General features: G+C 41.7%; 1 protein-coding gene across 2 annotated transcripts; it reads right to left on the minus strand.

Moving 5' to 3' along the window:
* Positions 1–2492: 2492 nt before the first annotated feature.
* LOC139530190 (POU domain, class 2, transcription factor 3L-like) lies at positions 2493–23885 on the minus strand. Of its 2 annotated transcripts, XM_071326377.1 has the most exons (13): positions 23747–23885; positions 23351–23407; positions 18024–18040; positions 17031–17141; positions 16034–16145; positions 15719–15807; positions 11390–11566; positions 8983–9124; positions 8734–8867; positions 8126–8290; positions 7213–7279; positions 5590–5701; positions 2493–5358 (listed from the first exon to the last, which is right to left on the minus strand). In XM_071326377.1, exons 2-13 carry the CDS (start codon positions 23397–23399, stop codon positions 5316–5318), a joined length of 1218 nt encoding a protein of 405 aa, XP_071182478.1. In that variant the 5' UTR covers positions 23400–23407; positions 23747–23885; the 3' UTR covers positions 2493–5315. The 2 variants fall into 2 exon arrangements, with proteins under 2 accessions (XP_071182478.1, XP_071182468.1); XM_071326367.1 differs by lacking the exon at positions 23747–23885 and having other exon boundaries at positions 23351–23477.
* Positions 23886–24886: the final 1001 nt, after the last annotated feature.

A 24886-nucleotide genomic window follows, 5' to 3' on the forward strand; every position in this document is an offset into this window, starting at 1 on the left:
GGAGGTGTAGCAGGGATCGGACCAAGACGCAGCGTAGCTCGTGTTCAACATGTTTTAATAAACAAGACGAAAACGTGAACACTTACAAAATACAAAAATAACAAACGTGGCAAACCGAAACAGTCCTCTCTGGTGAAACGAACACAAAGACAGGAAACAACCACCCATAAACGCCAACACAAAACAAGCCACCTAAATATGGTTCCCAATCAGAGACAATGACAAACACCTGCCTCTGATTGAGAACCATATCAGGCATACATAGAAATAGACAAACTAGACACACAACATAGAATGCCCACCCAGCTCACGTCCTGACCAAGACTAAAACAAGTAAAACACACAAGAACTATGGTCAGAACGTGACAGTACCCCCCTCCTGAGGTGCGGACTCAACGCACCACCTAAAACTCTAGGGGAGGGTCTGGGTGGGCATCTGGCCGCGGTGGCGGCTCCGGCGCTGGACGAGGATCCCACTCCACCATTGTCTTTGTCCCCCTCCTTAGCGTCCTTTGAGTGGCGACCCTCGCCGCCGACCTTGGCCTAGGAACCTTCACCAAGGTCCCCACTAAACTTAGGAAACTCCTCCGGACTGAGGGACAGCTCATGACAGAGAGGTAGCTTATGACAGAGAGGTAGCTTATGACAGAGAGGTAGCTTAAGACAGAGAGGTAGCTTAAGACAGAGAGATAGCTCAGGACAGAGGGGCAGCTCCGGACTGAAGGGCAGCTCCGGACAGAGAGGCAGCTCTGGACTGAAGGGCAGCTCCGGACTGAATGGCAGCTCCGGACTGAATGGCAGCTCCGGACTAAATGGCAGCTCATGACTGGAGGGCATCTCATGACTGGAGGGCAGCTCATGACTGGCGGGCGACTCTGGTCGCTCCTGACTGGCGGGCGGCTCTGGCAGCTCCTGACTGGCGGGCGGCTCTGGCAGCTCCTGACTGGCGGGCGGCTCTGGCGGCTCCTGACTGACGGACGGCTCTAGCGGCTCCTGACTGACGGATGGCTCTAATGGCTCGGGACAGACGGGCGGCTCTGACGACTTGGGACAGACGGGCGGCTCTGACGGCTCGGGACAGGCAGGCAGCTCAGATGGCGCTGGGCAGGCAGGCAGCTCAGACGGCGCTGGGCAGACAGGCAGCTCAGACGGCGCTGGGCAGACAGGCAGCTCAGATGGCGCTGGGCAGGCAGGCAGCTCAGATGGCGCTGGGCAGGCAGGCAGCTCAGATAGCGCTGGGCAGACGGGCAGCTCAGGCGGCGCTGGACAGACAGGCAGCTCAGATGGCGCTGGGCAGGCGGCCGACTCTGACCTGCTGAGGCGCACAGTAGGCCTGGTGCGTGGTGCCGGAACTGGTGGTACCGGGCTGTAGCCACGTACCTCAAGGCTAGTGCGGGGAGAAACAACAGTGCGTACAGGGCTCTGGATACGCACAATAGGCTTGGTGCGTGGTGCCGGAACTGGTGGTACCGGGCTGGAGACACGCACCACAGGGAGAGTGCGTGGAGGAGGAACAGAGTTCTGGAGACGCACAGGAAGCCTGGTGCGTGGTGTTGGCACTGGTGGTACTGGACTGGAGCGAGGAGGTGGCACCGGATATACCGGACCGTGAAGGCGTACTGGCTCCCTTGAACACTGAGCCTGCCCAACCTTACCTGGTTGAATGCTCCCCGTAGCCCGACCAGTGCGGGGAGGTGGAATAACCCGCACTGGGCTGTGCTGGGAGACGCACTGGAGACCAGATGACCAATCACGCTATGTTTCACTGGTGGAGTGAAACAAACGAGCAACAGCGCTGAATTCAGTCTGGATTTCAAGGTGACAAGCATTACAAGCCTGGCAATTAAAGGCGAGTCAAGTGTGCAGGGTCTACAAGCATCATAACACATTCTTGGAAACTAGTGTTTCCATGTTTGATTAGGCCCAGGCCTCCTAATTTCCCTTTGGGACTGTGAGTTAATTACCCTTAGAGCTATGAAGCAGACAGGTGACAAATGGCCTCTTTACACTACACTACTTTGATGACCCAAACTAGGTCCAGGAGAGATACAGTACTTGTGTAGTGTAAAGAGACGGATCTAGATTCAAATCTCTCTATAAGAAATTTGGTTGACATCTACACCACATACCCCCCTCTGAGTGGTAAAGTGTAAAGACAATAGCTGTCCCACACCACATGTCCCTGCAAGAATAAACCTCAATTACCCTCACAGATCCTTGCCCAAGAGACTCCACTAAAATGAGCTACAATGTAACAAAGTGTGTTTCATGAAAGTAATAAACTGTAACAATGTATGAATTGGACCATTGATAGATCACCCTGAAACACATTGCAGATGTTAAAGTGTGATGCACTTCTGAAACATTCCTTAAAAAATACTAGTGCTTATTTTTTTTCTAAAGTTCTGGCCCCTCTATAATATTTAATCATTTCACAGCCTAAATATATTTGCAAACATTTTATATACAAATACAAACAATAGACAACATAATTATGTAAGATTGCTGTCTTTTAATATGTACACCTTCACACAATTATTGTCACACCTGAACCCCTGATGAATAACAAAGGAAATGTCCAAATTAACCTCACTGTACCCAATACGGTAACACTTGACTTGTTAGCCATGTCATGATATGTCATAACAGCTGACATAACTTGACATAATATGATCATAACCTGTCATGACACATATTTAGACCTGTTGTGAAATATATTACGTTATTTTATGGCTGGTTATGACACCTACATAAGAGTGTCAAAACCCACAAAACTACCACACCAGGCAAAACATTCCATTATACCACAGCCTACTTGTTTATGTTATATAACATCAATGTACCATATTAAATTAGCATTGTAACTGTGCACACGTTGATGTCAAACATGCACCTACCCCAATGCTCTGTTTCTGATGACTGGGATGAACACAGGAACAGATTTCAGGAGCATGACAAGACTATTTTTGACGGATGACTGACGTAAGGGCATGTATGTGATAGGCCTATCTTGCTTATATGGTTATGATGGTCATACTGCTTCTTGGCAGTGTCATAAAGTGTATTTTCTTAGTCCAAGTGACACAGGGTGGTTATAATGCTTTATGTCAAAAAGTATATTTTCTACAAGTTAGTATAATTTTTTTTGAAATAGTTATTTAAAATATGATGGGGGAAAAAAACATGACTGTAAAGAATTCATAACAACAACAAAGGACAAAGGACAAACTTTCAAACGAAAGGAAACTTCTTGGCAGGGAAAAAACATTTGAATAGGTGTCATAACCAGCCATAAAATAATGCAATATATACCACAACAGGTGTAAATATATGGGTTATGACAGTGTTAAGAGCATGTTATGTCAGGTGTTATGACATATTACGATATGGTTATGACCGTGTCATAACGCTGGGTGTCAAGTAAAGTAAAGTAATACGAAACAAAACATAATGTACATGGGCAGCTCAACTGAATCCAACATATACAACTGTATAGGCTACATGCATTTTCCGGTGGGTAAATACATAAAAAAAAAAAAAAAAAATTGTACCTTTATTTAACTAGGCACCTCAGTTAAGAACAAATTCTTATTTTCAATGACTGCCTTGTTCAGGGGCAGAATGACATATTTTTACCTTGTCAGCTCGGGGATTCGATCTTGCAACCGTTCGGTTACTAGTCCAATGCGCTAACCCCTAGGCTACCTGCCGCCCAAATTGCAGTGGTTTATACTCTAAAGTCTAAACTTTAGAAGTTTAGAGTACAGTACTGTAAAATACCTGGTAAAGTACCTTTAGGCTATATGTCTCCCGTTTTCTGAATAAGTCACTTATGCGTGGGCAGTGGTTTAAACACTACATAAATGTGTTACAAATCATCTATAACCGTATGTCATGCTTTATAAAGGCTTCACAAATGTGGCATAACTGTTTGACATAACCCCCAATGTCAAATGTGACATAACCCATTATGTCAAATATGACATAAAACTGTGCTTTATAAAGGGTGGCAGAAGCACCGCTTAATAAAGGCCATTTAAAAATGTTTGCCTACTTCAGTTTTTGACCCAAATACCGTTTTGTTTTTCCAGGTTTCGGATTTCCCCCATTTTTTTCTTCTGGTTTATCCCATTTTGTTTACACTTTTTTCAAATAGAAAAACAAAAAAAATATTTTCTGTGTTCACAACAATGGTTAAACCACATCAGGGGATGACTTTTGAGGTCTATGAAGAATCTAAGAAATGTAGATTTCTTTTGTGTAGTTGCCCGTTATTTCAGTGAGCATGCCCTGCACTGTTTGGTGAGCAGATTTTATGTAGTGCAGTAAGCACATACACCACTGTTCAAAAGTTTGGGGTCATTTAGAAATGTCCTTGTTTATGAAAGAAATCTATCATTTTTGGTTCATTAAAATAACATCAGATTGATCAGAAATACAGTGTAGACATTTTTAATGTTGTAAATGACTATTGTAGCTGGAAATGGCAGATAAAAAAAAAATGGAATATCTACATAGGCGTACAGAGGCCCATTATTGTTAGTTAATCCAAGTGTATCATTTTAAAAGGCTAATTCATCATTAGAAAACCCTTTTGCAATTATGTTAGCACAGCTGAAAACTGTTGTTCTGATTAAAGAAGTAATAAAACTGTCCTTCTTTAGACTAGTTGAATATCTGGAGCATCAGCATTGGTGGGTTCGATTACAGGCTCAAAATGGCCAGAAACAAAGATCTTTCTTCTGAAACTCGTCAGTCTATTCTTCTTCTGAGAAATGAAGGCTATTCCATACGATAAATTGCCAAGAAACTGAAGATCTCGTACAACGCTGTGTACTACTCCCTTCACAGAACAAAAATGTGATTTTAAGTTGTGAAGGCCAAGTTTGATGTGTTGGTCCACCAGACCTTCTGCGCATTTGGGCAGAAGTGTCTGAAGTTAGGAGTAATGTGACTAACATGACATCACTTTAGAGCCTTATGCCATGCTTCAGCACAACATGTCACCCTTTATAAAGCACATGTTTATATCACATTCGACATAGTGGGTTATGTCGCAGTTGACATTGGGGATTATGTCACATAGTTAGGCCACATTTATGAACCATGACATACAGTTAAAGATACTTTGCAACACATTTATGTAGTGCTTATGAAGGCATCATGAAGCGTTTATGATTTGAACATCATTTAAAGCGGGACCAAGTATTGTATATGACATTTGACATTATGTGTGTCTGATGGATTGTATCCATTTCTGTTTCCCTTCATTGACATCGGTAGTTTTAGTTCTCTTCCACAACAGGCAGGATTTCTCAGTGGTGATAGGGCATAGAGTTCCATGTGCGATACCACGACCTGAAACGTAAACATAACAGATCCATCGCTCATCTGTACAATGCCATGTTGCCATTACAGCATTAGAATAATCTTCTGGGTGTCTCTCAAATGGCACCCTATTCCCTATGTATTGCACTACTTTTGACCAGGCCATAGGGCTCTAGTCAAAGGTAGTGGACTATATACTGTGGGTAATGGGGTGTAATCTGTTCAGATGTGCTTGGCTGTGGTGAGGGGTGAGTCTCTTACCCTGGTGAGCTGAAGGATTGGTTGACCTGGGAGGTCAAAGCAGTGGAGCCAGACGAGAAGGTGCCGAGCGAAGGCCCATGACTAGGACTATTAGGAGAGGGACTCGATGACACTAGAGCACAAATGAATAAACTCAATTTAACATGCACACACTCACTTCACGAGAAAGCTTGAGACTTCATACAGTGAGTTTCATATGGATGAAGGTTTTATAGGTTAGATTTCTCAGACAGTGTGGATTTCCCACAAATGTCTTCATGCCCTTCACTTTTACAGGTCTTAAGTACTACAGACTACAGTGGGGTTCAAAATGACTGAAATCCTTGATAAAGATGAGCAATAATGACTGTATAAAATGAATGATTCAAATACTGAGCTATATTGTATGCTGAAACACATTTATACTAATACAATTGCTCAGAGAAAGAGATTTTGTTTAACAAGTTATCCCAAAAAATCTTTCAACGGTCAGGATAAACATTATTGACACCCCTAATGAGTCTTGTAAATAAAGTAGTCAAAAGTTCAGTGTTTGGTCTCATATTTCTAGGACGCAATGACTTCATCAAGCTTGTGACTCTAAAAACTTGTTGGATTCATTTTCAGCTAGTTTTGGTTGTGTTTCAGATTATTTTGTACCCAATAAATATGAATGGTAAATAATGTATTATGTCATTTTGGAGTCACTTTTATTGTAAATAAGAATATGATAGGTTTCTAAACACTTATACATTAATGTGGATGCTACCATGATTATGGATAATCCTAAATGAATCGTTAATAATGGTGAGTGAGAAAGTTAGTCAAAGATCATAACCCCAACACATGCTAACCTCCCCTGTCATTGGTAACAGTGAGAATTTAGCATGTCTTGGGGGTATGATCTTTGACCCTCTAACTTTCTCACTTGATGTAGTCATTGCGTTCTAGCAATATGGGTGTCACGACTTCCGCCGAAGTCGGTCCCTCTCCTTGTTCGGGCGGCGTTCGGCAGTCGACGTCACCGACCTTCTAGCCATCGCCGATCCACTTTTCATTTTCCATTGATTTTGTCTTGTCTTCCATTACACCTGGTTCCAATTCCATCAATTACATGTTGTGTATTTAACCCTCTGTTCCCCCCCATGTCCTTGTCCGTAATTGTTTGTTGTAGTGCTTGTGTACGTTATGCTGGTGTGTACTGGGTTTTGTTGACCCGTTTATTGTATTGATTCTGTTTACGGTGGTTTATGGTTATTAAACTCAACCGTTGTAAATCAGTTTCCGCTCTCATGCGCCTGACTTCTCTCCTGCCAGTAGCATCGCATTACAATGGGACCAAACACTACATTTTGTCATAAATTAAAGTAGTCTAATTTTTAGTGGTGTCAATAATTTGGACCCCTACCTTTTTGAGAGAGAAAATATTACTTGTTACAGAAAATATCATTCTCTGAGCAATTGTATTAGTATAAAATAATATAATCTTTTCATTTTTTGGAGCATACAATATAACCTTTCAATTATTTATTTGATACAGTCGTTATTGCTCATCTTTATCAAGGGTGTCAACCATTTTGGACCCCACTGTATATGAAGTAGTCTTAAATACAGATTATATGAAGTGCATATGGTGACACTTGCCTCCTCCTGAAGCAAGAGGGCTGTATGATCTGGACGTGGAGGCCTGAAACAGGGTGTTACATGAAGGCTAGTGGGAAAAAAATAAGACAATGTACTGAAAATGTTGTAGTGTACATAATGCATTACTATTACACTACTCTTGTATTACACAAATCTTATCATATACCAGTGAAGAGCGAAAGCCCCTAAAAAGCAACTTCTCGTTTTGAAAACGGCCTATGTGCTATCGATAGGAGTCAGAAACATTTATTCTAGTGTCAAAATTGACTACAAAGTGTAAATATTATAATGTTGGTCATCAAGTCAGTCTCATCCAAAACTGAAATTTGCGAGATTATAGGGAAAAAAGGTATGTCATGGAATGAAGGGTACCTTCAATCCTGCCCATATGCTCACAGCTGAAAGCACCCAAGTAATCATCCATTTGGAGTGCAGCTGCACGTGACCCAATCATAATGCCCATGATATCCCTATGGGTCTTGTTAGGGACCATCAGTAAATTACACAATGTACATGAGACAATATTTTAAAAGGTCAACAGCTCTAAATTTCAATGACTTAAAAACCTCAAACCAACTATAAACTGTAGAAATTCATATAAAAATATTGAAAGCATTTACAATGTGTAATTTATCGACGGCCCCGAACTAAAATCAACTTTGCCACAGTGGCACACCAGCTGCCTGAAGCTAATTGGCGAAAGCAATAGCTTGCCTGGGCAACTTCTTAATGATCAAGGCGAAAAATGTGGCCAAATCAGAAAGTTCAGCTCCCCCCTTAAAAATATATAGGCTTTCAAATTGGCTTGAAAATATAGAGCTACTGTACATATTCAGAGCTGGCCACTTTACTATCAGGAAAAAAACATACAACATTTCCCCAAAACAGTATCACCAAGAGATTTAAGGCTAACCATTCTGGGGTTGAAGTTATGTGATTTCATGGGTGAGGTGGACACAGGGCAGTAGATCCTCTTTTCCTTCTGTCTACGGTTACAGAACCACACCCGTACCACCTCCTTCTCCATAGACAGCTGCTCTGAGATCAGCGTGATCTCCTCCGAGTTAGGCTTGGGGTTCTGAGTAGAAACGTGGGTATAATGGTATTACTGTAGAGGCTATTAGCATTCATGAACCTTTATAATGCCTTATAATATGGCATATAATATGTAGCTGCTCTGATATAATTGTGATCTTCTCTGAGTTGGGCTTAGGGTTCTGAAAAGAAACCTTGGTAGCTAACTGTAAAGCCTGCAGGTACAATGCTTATGACTTATTATAAGCATGCATGAGCTTCTATAAAGTCTTATAATAAGCCATATCATATGTATCAACATTGCAACTAACTCAAAATGGCTGCTATGTAGTCACTCAAGTGCCACAACAATGTGCATGAAGGTGGATTGTTTTTCTCCCTGCATGAAGTGTTTTTAAATACAAATGATATCAACAGTTCCTAAATTATGTATTTATGGTTGGAAGTGCAGGGGACAATATTAGGGGATAGACAGAGTTAACTCACGACAAGAAAGCGTTTCTCCAGGGTGAACTTGATGTTGGTTTCAATGCTTGTTCTCTTTTTCCTCTTCCTTCCATAGCCTTCCATCAGGGGGGATAGAGAGGCTACGTTGGCCATAGAGTCAGAGGGAGAATTCTCTGATGTGGAAAGAGATAGTGAACATGACTTAAAATAAATATCCCCTCGACATAGAAATCAACGGTACACGTGTGTAAAGACATCAGCAAAATATAATGTTATACACTATAGTACCTGCGTCGCTCAGCCACTTCTCCAGTAGCGGCTTCAACTTGCACATATTTTTGAAGCTCAGGTTGAGTGCCTCGAAGCGGGAGATGGTAGTCTGACTGAAGTCATTCCCATACAGTTTCCCCATATCCAGGCCTACATCACCCTAGAACACACACACAGGATATATTTGAATCTGATTATGGCAAACTTTCAAATAATAATGTTATCTCTTTTAAGTATTTTGACGACAGAAAACATGTCACTTCACTACTGTCTTTGAACTGTGTGTGTTACAACAGTAAGGTTATTTCAAAGTGAGCAAGTACACCAAGTACAGAAGTTAGGTGGCACAACAATAATCAGAGCGAGGCAGTAGCTTCAAATCCCAGGGCTGACAGGAACATTTTACTTGCTACCCGGATAAAGCACTAAATAAACTTCAGTTAGTGCTAAATACGGCTGCTAGAATCCTGACTAGAACCAAGAAATTTGATCATATTACTCCAGTGCTAGCTTCCCTACACTGGCTTCCTGTTAAGGCAAGGGCTGATTTCAAGGTTTTACTGTTAACCTATAAAGCGTTACATGGGCTTGCTCCTACCTATCTTTCCGAGTTGGTCCTGCCGTACATACCTACACGTATGCTACGGTCACAAGACGCAGGCCTCCTAATTGTCCCTAGAATTTCTAAGCAAACAGCTGGAGGCAGGGCTTTCTCCTATAGATCTCAATTTTTATGGAATGGTCTGCCTACCCATGTGAGAGACGCAGACTCGGTCTCAACCTTTAAGTCTTTACTGAAGACTTATCTCTTCAGTAGGTCATATGATTGAGTGTAGTCTGGCCCAGGAGTGTGAAGGTGAACGGAAAGGCTCTGGAGCAACGAACCGCCCTTGCTGTCTCTGCCTGGCCGGTTCCCCTCTCTCCACTGGGATTCTCTGCCTCTAACCCTATTACAGGGGCTGAGTCACTGACTTACTGGTGCTCTTTCATGCCGTCCCTAGGAGGGGTGCGTCACTTGAGTGGGTTGAGTTACTGAAAGTGATCTTCCTGTCTGGGTTGGCGCCCCCCCTTGGTTTGTGCTGTGGTGGAGATCTTTGTGGGCTATACTCAGCCTTGTCTCAGGATTGTAAGTTGGTGGTTGAAGATATCCCTCTAGTGGTGCGGGGGCTGTGCTTTGGCAAAGTGGGTGGGGTTATATCCTTCCTGTTTGGCCCTGTCCGGGGGTATCATCGGATGGGGCCACAGTGTCTCCTGACCCCTCCTGTCTCAGCCTCCAGTATTTATGCTGCAGTAGTTTGTGTCGGGGGGCTAGGGTCAGTTGGTTATATCTGGAGTACTTCTCCTGTCTTATCCAGTATCCTGTGTGAATTTAAGTATGCTCTCTCTAATTCTCTCCTTCTCTCTTTCTTTCTCTCTCTCGGAGGACCTGAGCCCTAGGACCATGCGTCAGGATGACCGGGCATGATGACTCCTTGCTGTCCCCAGTCCACCTGGCCTTGCTGCTGTTACAGTTTCAACTGTTCTGCCTGCGATTATGGAACCCTGACCTGTCCACCGGACGTGCTACCTGTCCCAGACCTGCTGTTTTCAACTCTTAATGATCGGCTATGAAAAGCCAACTGACATTTATTCCTGATTATTATTTGACCATGCTGGTCATTTATGAACATTTTGAACATCTTGGCCATGCTCTGTTATAATCTCCACCCGGCACAGCCAGAAGAGGACTGGCCACCCCTCATAGCCTGGTTCCTCTCTAGGTTTCTTCCTAGGTTTTGGCCTTTCTAGAGAGTTTTTCCCAGCCACCGTGCTTCTACACCTGCATTGCTTGCTGTTTGGGGTTTTAGGCTGGGTTTCTGTACAGCACTTCGAGATATTAGCTGATGTACGAAGGGCTATATAAAATAAACTTGATTTTGACTTTGCCATGACTTATGCCATGTTTATATGATATCTGAGTGAGAGTGACTAACAAAAAGAGTTCAGGGCCCATTGGCACATGCCTTGCATTCCCGGTCAGTAATTCAGCCATGATTACTACAATATTTAGATAATTGGCTAGACTAACTTACCTAGAAATCTATAAAATGTTAGCTGACGTGGGCTTACTGAGTGACTGTCAGTGACTGACATAACAAGAGGAAAACGTTTGATGCACCATCAAATTTCGAAATTGAACGTTGTGTATTCTACAATACTAACTAACAATAAGTTGAGACCCCCACTCACTTCCTAAAAATAAAACCAAATTTTATTGAATTTTTGGGGGGTTTGGCTGTGGGGCCCTAAGAGGCTGCTTATTTCGTTTATGCCTAGAAACGGCACTGCCGGTATGTGTGGTGTCCGTGGGTTAGGGAAAAAACAAGACAGCAAAAATACAAATAAAGCTATATTGTATTTTGAGCCGGTGGTCCTCAATCTGTACCTGGGTGAAGCCCAGTTTGATGCGTCTCTGTTTGAAGGCCTTGGCAAACTGTTCCAGCTCCTCTAGGTCGCTGGGATCGTCCTGCTGGGAGGCCCCGATGTGTTTGGGGACCTGCAGGTGGGACATGTCCACGTGTCCTTCCATGGACGACGACGTCAGGCCCGACCGACTCATGGCCTTTAAGGAGGAGAAAAATGGTTAAATGGATGATAGAAAGTGTTGTGTTCAGCCATGTGAAAATTAGAGCAGTGTTAGAAACCTTGTTCATATGGAAATGGAACATGTTTCTGTATTATGCAAATGTTCTCTTCATATTTCCTCATTAATATACTGAGTGTACAAAACATTAAGAATATCTGCTCTTTCCATGACATAGACTGACCAGGTGAATCCAGGTGAATGCTATAATCCCTTATTGATGTAACCTTTTAATTCCACTTCAATCAGTATAGATGAAGGGGAGGAGTCAGGTTAAAGAAGGATTTTTAATGCTTGAGACAATTGAGACATGGATTGTGTATGTGTGCCATTCAGAGGGAATGGGCAAGACACAGTATTTAAGTAGGTGCCAGGCACACTGGTTTGATTGTGTCAAGAACTGCAACGCTGCTAGGTGTTTCACACTCAACAGTTTCCCGTGTGTATCAAGAAAGGTACACCACCCAAAGTACATCCAGCCAACTTGACACCACTGTGGGAAGCATTGGAGTCAACATGGGCCAGCATCCCTGTGGAACGCTTTCGACACCTTGTAGAGTCCATGCCTTGACGAATTGAGGCTGTTCTGAGGCCCGCTCATTAGGCAGGATTAGGTGTCCGCCTATGGCGGCAAATTGACGAGGGCGGCATTTTCTGAGCTAAACTTAGCAAGACGCACCTCCAACAACACATAAAATCTCACATAGGCCTAATTCGGCCCCTAAACAATTACAATTTCTCTCAAGCAATGGCATAAGGGCTTTTTAGCTGCCATGTGATAAGCAGTGCCCACTTTGTCAAAGGCAGTGCGCAAAATATTTAGCTTGTCCATTCCCAGCTCACCTCTCCAGGGTGCTGTTGGAGAGATGCATCGCTTCGGCGCTCCACCAACGCTCCGTCAAAAAAAGAATGTACCATAAATCATGTAGCACGTATAGGATATGGTAGAAAGAGTATGTGGCCTTTTCTGTAGCCTACAGGCTAGAGATAAAATGTATGACAATGTAATGAGACTGACACTTTGTACATCATGCAGGTTTCTCCGATCGGATAGCCTAAACTAAATGGCACCCAATCAAATGAAAAAGGCACTGTCGTGTTAACAAACAACATATCCAAAAACCAGGACAGGTCAAAGTAAAATGGAAAATATGTAATGGACATTCACAAGTGTTGTACAGGAGTTTCGCATCATTGTCATGATTAGTGCTTTCAAGTTTGTATCTGTACATTTTTGACAAGCTGATCATTTCGAAAAAATAAAATATTTATGCATTTCCCGCTGTGTGAACACATTGCAAATAGTCACATCCATTAGTCACAGGAATCAGGAATAATAAAGCGAATGCAATGACCTGTTTTACAAATGGTGGGCCTATCACATGGAAGGGCACATATAAAATTCCATTGCAGCCAGACCGGACGTCTTTTTTTTTGTGTTTTACAAAACCTGCGGACTCCTTCACCGCAGCCAACGTGAGTAAAACATTTAAACGTATTAACCCTCGCAAGGCTGCCGGCACAGACGGCATCCCTAGCCGCGTCCTCAGAGCATGCGCAGACCCCTATCCCTATCCCAGTCTGCTGTTCCCACATGCTTCAAGAGGGCCACCATTGTTCCTGTTCCCAAAAAATCTAAGGTAACTGAGCTAAACGACTATCACCCCGTAGCACTCACTTCCGTCATCATGAAGTGCTTTGAGAGACTAGTTAAGGATCATATCACCTCCACCCTACCTGACACCCTAGGCCCACTCCAATTTGCTTACCGCCCCAATAGGCCCACAGACAACGCAATCGCAATCACACTGCACACTGCCCTAACCCATCTGAATAAGAGGAATACCTATGTAAAAATGCTGTTCATCGATTACAGCTCAGCATTTAACACCTTAGTACCCTCCAAACTGATCATTAAGCTCGAGACCCTGGGTCTCGACCCCGCCCTGTGCAACTGGGTCCTGGACTTTCTGACGGGCAGCCCCCAGGTGGTGAGGGTAGGAAACAACATCTCCACCCCGCTGATCCTCAACACTGGGGCCCCACAAGGATGCGTTCTCAGCCCTCTCCTGTACTCCCCGTTCACTCATGACTGCGTGGCCATGCACGCCTCCAACTCAATCATCAAGTTTGCAGATGACACAACAGTAGTGGGCTTGATTACCAACAATGACGAGACAGCCTACAGGGAGGAGGTGAGGGCCCTCGGAGTGTGGTGTCAGGAAAATAACCTCACGCTCAACGTCAACAAAACAAAGGAGATGATCGTGGACTTCAGGAAACAGCAGAGGGAGCACCCCCCTATCCACATCGACGGGACAGTAGTGGAGAAGGTGGAAAGTTTTAAGTTCCTTGGCGCACACATCACGGACAAACTGAAATGGTCCACCCACACAGACAGCGGGGTGAAGAAGGCGCTACAGCGCCTCTTCAATCTCAGGAGCCTGAAGAAGTTTGGCTTGTCACCAAAAATACTCACAAACTTTTACAGATGCACAATCGAGAGCATCCTGTCGGGCTGTATCACTGCCTGGTACGGCAACTGCTCTGCCCACAACCGCTCTGCCCACAACCGCAAGGCTCTCCAGAGGGTAGTGAGGTCTGCACAACGCATCACCGGGGGCAAACTACCTGCCCTCCAGAACACCTACACCACCCGATTGTCATAGGAAGGCCAAAAAGATAATCAAGGACAACAACCACCCGAGCCACTGACTGTTCACCACGCTATCATCCAGAAGGTGAGGTCAGTACAGGTGCATCAAAGCTGGGACCGAGAGACTGAAAAACAGCTTCTATCTCAAGGTCATCAGACTGTTAAACAGCCATCACTAATATTGAGTGGCTGCTGCCAACATACTGACTCAAATCTCTAGCTACTTAATAATAAAAAATTGGATGTAATAAATGTATCACTAGTCACTTTAAACAATGCCACTTTATATAATGTTTACATACCCTACATTACTCATCTCATTTGTATATACTGTACTCTATACCATCTACTGCATCTTGCCTATGCCGTTCGGCCATCGCTCATCCATATATTTATATGTACAAATTCTTATTAATTCCTTTACACACATAAGGTAGTTGTTGTGAAATTCTTTGATTACTTGTTAGATATTACTGCATGCTCGGAACTAGAAGCACAAGCATTTCGCTACACTCGCATTAACATCTGCTAACCATGTGTATGTGACCAATAAAATTTGATTTGATTTTACAAACAATAGGCTTATCACGTGGATGGGCATTCATAAAACACAATTTCAGGCAACACTGTAGGCTACACCTCAGTAAGCATGGACCTATGCCAACGCCTTTTTGATGTCTTATTTTGGTGCAGTCCGGACTGGCCTTGATTTCTCCACCCACGGTCATTGGTTTTTGGTCCAGTCCGGTCAAATATGAACCAATCATAGACATCTATGTTTGGTTCAGATTTTATATAAATTACAACTATTCAACTTTTATTCAGAACCAAAATGAACCTGATTTCAACATCCGGAAAATATGTATTTTTTCAATGTCTGGAAAAGACATATTTTCGACATCCGGAAAATAAATATTTTCTACCGTTATTCAGAACCGAAAATGACCCTGATTTCAATGTCCGGAAAATATATATTTTTCCATGTCTGGAAAAGATGCCTTTTCAACTTACTGGAAAATATGTATTTTAAACATACGTAAAATATGTATTTTCACATTTCATTCAGAACCTAAATTGAGACTAACTTCACAATCTGGAAAAAACATATTTTAAATGTATTTTCAACATAATTTTGCTTACTGGGACTATTCTAGTTTTGCGGGGTGGCATTTTTTGGTCTCGCCAAAAATGGCAAGGACCGGCCCTGAGCTCAATATTAGGAAGGTGTTCTTAATGTTTTGTACACTCAGTGTATATCTGACTGATGTCAGTGAAAGTTCCATGATACTGTAAGTCCTTATCCCTCTCATGGTATGTCCTGTAAACGGATAATTCGGTTATCAAGTTCAAGGATCCGGATGCATAACCTATATTGTTGCCCTTTTAATCTTCTCAGCAAATGTGGTCACTTGACTTACATCTCTCTGCCTCATACAGCTAATAATGTCAACTGGTGTAAGAGGTGTGATTTTTACCTGAGGTGTTAGTGCTAACCCAGGCTGGTGCTGGAGGACACCTGACTGGCTCTGGGTGGGAAAGCTGTGTAGGTTCTGCTGCAGAAGTGCTACACAGGGGAAAAAATTGTTATTGATACAATTTGTTTGGAGAAGTATCATAGATATTGTAACTTTCCAAAACTTCCCAGATTTTTCAGAAATCCTGGTTGAAGGATTCCCAGTTGGAGGATTCCCTCCCTGCTTATTCTCTCCTGGTTTTCGGAGTCCTCAAACTGGTATACTGTATCTGGAAAAACTGGGAACTGTGGGAAAGTTTACATGACACATGTGTACCTTGATGCCCCGTGTGTTGTGTCTGTGAGAGGAGGAAGGAGGAGGGGGGGGAGAGGTGGTGAGAGCCTGACATAAGCACCAGCTGCGGCATCGTGTGGAGGGAGGGGAGCTCCTGTGAAAACAGAAATACTATCTTAGATTTTTCCTTTATTTTATCTTTATTTATCCAGATGAGTCTCGTTTAGATAAAATACATTTTGCAAGAGAGACCTGGATGTAAACCAAAAAACAACCAACATAATGCATTCCTTACAGAATGACCATTTCCTCCTATTCTTAGAAAAGGATCAATAATCATAGCTTTACGTGACATTAAACATGGGGCGGTATATACAGTGCCTTTAGAAGGTATTCACGCCCCTTGACTTTTTCCGCATTTTGTTGTTTTACAAAGTGGGATTAAAATGGATGTAATTGTAATCTACACAATATACTCTGTAATGTCAAAGTGGAAGAAGAATTCTAACATTTGTAAAACATTAATGAAAATAAAACACTCATATATCTTGATTAGATAAGTATTCAACCCCCTGAGTCAATACATGTTAAATTCACCTTTGATTCACCTTTGATTACAGCTGTGAGTCTTTCTGGGTAGGTGTCTAAGAGCTTTGCACACCTGGATTGTATAATATTTGCTTATTATAATTTGTTTCATTCTCCAAGCTCTGTCAAGTTGGTTGTTGATCATTGCTAGACAGCCATTGACTTGCCATAGACTTTCAAGGTTATTTAAGTCAACACTTTAATCCATTAATCCATTCAGGCTGTAACACTACAAAATATGGAAAAAGTAAAGGGGTGTGAATACTTTCTGAAGGCACTGTATCAAGCGTAATAGAGTAGGAGTGCTGATCTAGGATCAGATCCCCCCCCTGTCTATATAATCATATATATTATGATTTAAAAGGTAAAACTGATCCTAGGGCAGCACTCCTATTTCAAGACACCAGATACATATGGCCTGATCTACTGAGACAGACGATGCGTGGCCTACCACTGACAGCTGGCCTGCCTGGACTCCAGGTATTGGGGATCCTTGTGTCCGGTGACATGTTTTGTGTGATGAGACTGCATGGAGAGAGTCGTTGAGGTCCTCTGTTTTGATCTGTGAACCAATCACAAGACAGTATTACTCACTTTCCTACTTCCTGCTGTCTGATGTTGACATTGTCTTTAGAAGAATAACAGTCCATTAACACTGTCTTGTCTTTTTCAATGGAAATCTGGATATCAATTGGGTATGACCAATTGTCATGGAACAACCAGGCTGACATTTGGCCTATGTTGTCATAGATCACAGTGTGTGTGTGTCTGTCTGTCTCTCTGTCTGTGTGTGTGTATGTGTATCTCTGTCTGTGCGTGTGCGCACGCGCGCGTGTGTGTGTGGGTGGACCGGTTGGGTTAGGCTGCTGGACTTGTTTGACAAGATACAAACTGTGATAAACACAACTCCCCTCAGGCAGTGCAGTATGCAAATGTCTCACCAGGGCTCGAGAAAGTTTCTGGATCCCCCAGGACTAAAACAATAAACCTCTAACAATCTCCGAATGGAAATACATAGTTTACGAATAACTTATAGGTAATAGGTTATAATAATAGGAAGACATTATGAGGTATATAAACAGTTGTGTGAAAAATCTGATGATCTTAGTTTGACTGTCCAGCAGTCTAATCAGTTCCTGTAATATGATAGTAGATGTTCTTATGACATTATTTACACTGTCTATCGTACATTACTTTCAGTTTTGACTGACATCACAATCAATGTTTTTCTTATAAAATCTTACAAGTACCAATTGTCTCGAGACATATGGCATGAAGTAAAAACCTTTCAAGTTTTTCTATATCGAATAAATTACAAGCATGGTTTTCCTGTAACGTCCTACTATAAATCTGTTCTCAGATGGAAAGTAGCTCCCACTTTAATGAATTCCCATTTATAGAAAGTTAATCTGAAATTAGAATTAAATGTGTTTTCTATACTCACTTGTCTTTGTTCAATGTCTGCAGGAGAAAGTAAATATAAAATATTAGACAGCCAAATATCACAATGCCCTTCCTAGCATATTAGGGCTACACTGGGTTAAACTACCTTTTGTTTCTAAGAATAGGCCTACACAGGAAGTAGCGCTCTGGATAAAATCATGGCGCAGGGATGGGCAACTGGCGGTCCTCTCCGCCCTATGGCAAAAATGTGTAGAATTGCAGCAAAATGTCTTTAAAAGTACAAATTCTTCTTTCCATGGCAAAATTGCAGGATATCTCCCCACTGTTAAGTGGGGTCCTAAAATGTTTTGCTCGCAAGGTGGGGGGGACCCAACTCAACTAAATTTCACTTAGGGCCTCCAAAAGGCGAGGGCCAGCTCTGACTGCATGTGTGGGTATGGATGTGGGTACGCAGACTACTGAGGCACCTGATTATGAGTTCAGATTTTTTGTAGCCCCCACCCCCATCAAAGTTGCCCATCACTGGTACGGATGGTTTTTCATAATTAAGCTACAAGAGGGAATACTAAGCAAATCATTAAACCCTTTCTCATAACTTTCATGAATAAGGCATTATAAATGCTTGTAAATGTTCATAATGCTTTATAAACTAGCATACTTTTTTATAAACGTTTATAAATTGTTACGCTCGTAACACTTATAATTATTTACAAATGTTTACAAATGATGAAATACTTGTTTATTTTAAATAATTTATGAATGTTATTTCATGACATTTATTATAATGCGTTATAATAAACAACACACAGAGACACCATGCCCTGAATTTGATCAATATATAGGATAATAATATACAAGATACAGTTTCTTGGCACTAATCATATCTATCCTAATCAGGGGTATACTGTAAAAATTCAATACAGCCATATGGATGATTCACCACCATATGGAGTGATTAAGAAGGTTATGATAATTTTAACCCTCCACTGGCATGGCACCCTCCCTTCAATACAACAATACCATGTGACAGACAGAGAGTGCAAAGGTCTGCTGTGACAGGTAATCTTCCCTCATTTGAATTTCAAATGGAACCTCTGGGAGTTTGTGGCGGCCGATGTGCCTGCTCGACCCACAGTATGGAAATCTCCCCTCCCCACCACCACCCTGTTCAGAGGCCAAACTTCCAGTATGGAAATCATCAAGCCATGCAAATCAGCTGCGTAGTCCTGGCAACCTTTTCAGGCCCTTCCATTGTAATGTTTACAGACCCCCAGGTGCACTGTACACACGGACTAAGGGACCTATTCAATCCGCGTAACGGAAATTCAGCTTTACAGCGTGATCGAAATTTAAAGGCAATGTTCCCGGTTTAGCAAAAACTGCATTCACGGTAAATGCTGCATATGTCAGCTCAATCGAAAATGACCTTTAAAGCCGCAATATCTAACTTTTTGGGCAGCCCGACAAAATTCACATAAAATTGTGTTATTGATCTGTCATTCTCATTGAAAGCAAGTCTAAGAAGCAGTGGATCTGTTCTATGTGCGCTATTTCTATGCTTCTCGTTCTTCAGGTAAATTTTTTCTTCTTTTAATTTCGGTTCTGTAAACCATCTTCAAACAGCTGAAAATATAATATTTTTGGTTATGGAAAAGATATTTCACAGTGGTTTAGATGGTACAATGATTCTCTATACTATACTTGCTTGTTTTGCCACATAAACTGAAATTAGGCTAACTATTAGAATTAGCAACCAGGAAATGGTGGAGTGATTTTTGCAAAGTGGGGTGGCAGGTAGTCTAGTGGTTAGAGCATAGGGCCACTGACCGAAAGGTTGCTAGATTGAATCTCTGAGCTGACAAGGTAAAAATCTGTCGTTCTGCCCCTGAACAAGGTAGTTAACCCACTGTTCCTAGGCCGTCATTGTAAATTAGAATTTGTTCTTAACTGAGTTGCCTAGTTAAATAAAGGTAAAATAAAAAAATGTCTTTACATTTCTATTGCAGATTCAGAAACGTTTCAGCTTTACAGATTGAATAGAGCCCTAACTCCAGACCCAGAACTATAATGGAACTGGGTTTAACTTCAATATAATGGTTATATCACACCCCTTGTAATTATAAAATCTCTGATAAAAAAGTGTCTTATGATTTTATTTCCCATAATACACATTACCATAGTAATAGTAATGGTAATGGAGTTGACACAGAATAGACTGTCTGGTTGCATGCTCTGGATGACTACTCAGCCAGGTTTTCAGTCATGGGACTGACAGTTTCTGAATCAAGTGTCAAAGTCCTCTATCCAGGATACACTGCTGTGGAAATCAATGCACCTCTGAAAGTGATATCTGGAAAGCCACTTTCTGCAATTAATCATTGTAGTTATACATCAATAAATATTGTTAACTCAACAAATAGACTGTTTCTAAATTCAATTTCTTATTTGTATTTCTCATCTGTTTTTGTTCTACCTTATGTAGTATGACAGTGCATTCGGAAAGTATTCAGACCCCTTCCCTTTTTCTACATTTCGTTGCGCTACAGCCTTATTTTATAATAATGACAAAGGGAAAACAGGTTTTTAGAAGTTTTTGTGAATGTATTAAAAATAAATATTCAGACCCTTTGCTATGAGACTCGAAATGGAGCTCAAGTGTATCCTGTTTCCATTCATCTTGATCGTCCACCTGTGGTAAATTCAATTGATTGGACTAGATTTGGAAAGGCACATACCTATATGGTCCCACAGTTGACAGTGCATGTCAGAGCAAAAACCAAGCCATGAGGTTGAAGGAATTGTCCGTAGAGTTCCGAGACAGAATTGTGTCGAGGCACAGATCTGGGGAAGGGTGCAGCATTGAAGGTCCCCAAGAACACAGTGGCCTCCATCATTCTTAAATGGAAGAAGTTTGGAACCACCAAGATTCTTCCTAGAGCTGACTGCCCGGGCAAAGTGAGCAATCGGGGAAGAAGGGCCTTGGTCAGGAACCGGATGGTCACTCTGACAGAGCTCCAGAGTTCCTCTGTGGAGATGGGAGAACTTTCCAGAAGGACAACCATCTCAGCAGCACTCCACCAATCAGGCCTTTATGGTAGAGTGGCCAGACGGAAGCCACTCCTCAGTAAAAGGCACCTAAAGGACTCAAACAAGATTCTTTGGTCTGATGAAACCAACCGCCACATCTGTTGGAAACCTGGCACCATCCCTATGGTGAAGCATGGTGGTGGCAGCATCATGCTGTGGAAATGTTTTTCAGTGGCAGGGACTGGGAGACTAGTCAGGTTCGAGGGAAAGATGAATGGAGCATAGTACAGAGAGCTCCTTGATGAAAACCTGCTCCAGAGCGCTCAGGACCTCAGACTGGGGCAAAGGTTCACCTTCCAACAGGACAACCACCCTAAGCGCACAGCCAAGACAACACAGTAGTGGCTTCGGGACAAGTCTCTGAATGTGCTTGAGTGGCCCAGCCAGAGCCCGGACTTGAACCCGATCGAACATCTCTGGAGAGACCTGAAAATAGCTGTGCAGCGACGCTCCCCATCCAACCTGACAGAGCTTGAGAGGATCTGAAGAGAAGAATGGGAGAAACTCCCCAAATACAGGATTACCAAGCTTGTAGCGTCATACCAAAGAAGACTCAAGGCTGTAATCGCTGCCAAAGGTGCTTCAACAAAGTACTAAGTTAAGGGTCTGAATACTTATGTAAATGTCATATTTCAGTTTTTTATTTTTAATAAATTAGCAAACATTTGTCATTATGGGGTATTGTGTGTAGATTGATGAGGGGACAAATAATATATATTTTAGAATAAGGCTGCACCATAATGAAATGTGGAAAAAGTCAAGAGGTCTGAATACTTTCCGAATGCACTGTACATTGTTATTGATCACTACATTGTTGGGTTTAGAGCTTGAAAGAAAGGCATTTTACTGTACGTGTGCATGTGACATTAAAACTTGAAACAGACAAAAGGTCTCCATGCTCTAGTATATTATACAACAACTATTCATGAATTTGCTTTGGGGATATCCTCTCAAAGGTACAATTAACACACAGAAAACTATCTTACTGATTTATGTTTCATACAGACCTTTCATTGAAAAAAAAAACAAATATTAGGGAGTTAAGTTGTTTGATTCATTTTGGTTAATTTGTGTTGGAAAAATACAATAAAACAATGAACTGTAAGCTGTGGGAAGGGATTCATGATAACATTGCTCTCAGAGTAAAATGATAGTGATATTTTCCTCTCTTACCTGATGGTCTTGCATAGCATTGTGGCTATTAGTGTTAGATTATATGAAATTGATAGCTGGTGTGATCCTGATGTGATCCTATGAGGTGAAGTTGATTCAACTTGAAAGGTTAATGCAACCAGCTACCGCTGCACTCATATTTCAAGGCTTCTCAACCTTGGGGCAGGAAAGTTCTACTAACATTCATTCCTGAGTTGTCTCAACACATTTGCCAATGTTTCTACTCCTAGTGTACTCAAATGATCCCAATTGTATTACAGTGATTTGTTTGAATGATATGAATGAAGCTGGGGCAACATCATGATGGAAACTGATTAAAAAAACGATTTTTGTAAGATTATGTCCAAAAATGTTAAACAATGAATTCACTTCCATACACTCTGAATCCAAGTTCCACATTTTCATTGAGTTTGTTCCGTGTTTCACCACCTCTTCCATGTCACCTAATAGCCTAGGGATGTGGCAGCTTCTCTGCAAACAGCTTGAGGTACAGACAGCACATCCTGGTAGAGCCTCCAACTGACAGAATCAACACATCCTATTTTAGAAACACTTGTTCATAGTAAAGTGTTATTGGGGGAGATGTTTGCTGTTGATAAGGTTCTTTCAACCAGAAAAATTATACAGAGAAATAGTAATTCACTATTCACACTGTGGTAATCAATACACCCTAACGCCCCACGTATCAGTAAAGGATTGTAGAATAAATGCTGATAAATACTAGAGAGTTTGTGTACAATATAGCTTAAAGCTACAAAACAAATGTGCAGACACACCATAACTACTTCAGAAATAAAGTTTAAGGATTAAAATAACCATAGCAATGTAAAATGTTCATGCTCTGCATGGATGCGCCACATACCCATGCATCCAAAATCCATGAGGACAGTCGTAACATACGAATAAGCAGAAATGTAAAAAAAATTCTGTTATGCTATTTTGTTTTAAACACCACCATCACCAAGAAAAAAGTTTAGCAGGTGCAATGGAGGAGAAAAGTTGACATCAGAAATTACCAAGATAATTTGTTGAGATACACCTGACAAGAGTTAGCGACAAACAAACACATTGAAAATAAACATTGAAAATCAGGTGAAACATCCTTACCTGCTTGTTCATGTTGAGCCTCTGAGTGTTCCACACCATCTGTGCTCATCTTAATATCTGTAATGATAAATACTGCTGATTTTCCTAAAGGATTGTAACTTCGCTGGGACAGTGCAGCACACAGCTCTACCAGTAAAATCCTATTGAGGTTATTCTAATGCAGTTTACTATTCATAAGATGGAGGTTATCCCCATTCAGTATTGACCACAGTAACTCCAGCTCTCCACCCTATCTGAACTCAGTCAAAACCAGATGAATCAAGTCAAGAGACACTCACAAAGTTTGTTGAAATGGCAAAAAAAAAAAATTGCTTTATATTACATTGAATATAAGTATGTAAACCTTGAACAGGTAATTTATTCATTTTGAATAAAAAAATTAATAATAATAATTACCTGGATTGAAGAATTGTTCCACTCACTGGTTTAGATAGCACTATGTGAATATGTCCTTTTTTTTCTCTAAAAACATGCTGGGATTGGGATAGAAATTTCACAAACCAACTAGTGCTCATCTGCATTTACCTAAGTGGGATAGTGGAGGAACATTGACCTTTTTTAGTATCCCACACAGGCAGATAGAGTCATTTGCATAAGTCTCTCTGTGTGTCCTATCCAGTCTCAGTCCTTTTGCATAAAACAACAATGGGTTGTCTGCGAACTTAGGAAAGTTGCTCTTCAGTGTATGTGTTTATATAAAGGGAAGGATAAAGGGAAGGACCGCATGTCACAATGCCATAACTTAGCATCAAAGCAGGGCAAATTCAGAAGAGAATTGTAGTTATTTGTCACAATGGAACGAGATTGAAATCTACCAATGGGCAGAAAAAATGAGCAGACTGCCAAAATGTGGGTAACACTTTTTAATACATTTCATGAATAAGCTGTATTTAATGATGAATAAATATACATTTTGTTATCTGTAAACATTTATAAACATGTGCGTTTACACGCATTGTAAGCATTACAGTTCATTAGCATTTATAACATTCTATAACTGTATAAAGCGTTATGGCAGGTTTGGTTCAAAGTGCATTATCATCTGCTTATTTTCACTACAAGACAACATTGTGCTAATATGTTTTGAGAGGATGCCACAACCACAGGTCTGTCTGCCTGAATGACATGAAGAAAAGAAGGCATGGGACACACAAAGACCTTCAAGCAAATGAATTTGGTCAATCTTAAAACAGATAAAGAGAACATTGATGTCCAGTGGGAGAATGGCACTGGTGACTGAGTAAGCAGCTACCTTGCTCCTCCCTTTGGTTGGCTTGTTGACACAGCATCTTCAACAGTCTTTCATGCCATTGGATACGCTCCTTCACACATTGCTCCTACAGAAAGACAAATCCGCACATGTGCGTGCACACACATACCATCACAAGGAAATCTGGAACAGTGCTCAACCTTGGACCCATGTAAGCTTGTCGTCTCCTAGACACATGCATTCAACAAATTCAACACACTTCTCCAATTAATGGACACATTCTGACAGGTTAGAGACCCAGCCCTAGGACCCACAGACCAAGCGAG

The sequence above is a fragment of the Salvelinus alpinus genome, chromosome 1 (assembly GCF_045679555.1).
Source record: "Salvelinus alpinus chromosome 1, SLU_Salpinus.1, whole genome shotgun sequence".
NCBI lineage: Eukaryota > Metazoa > Chordata > Actinopteri > Salmoniformes > Salmonidae > Salvelinus > Salvelinus alpinus.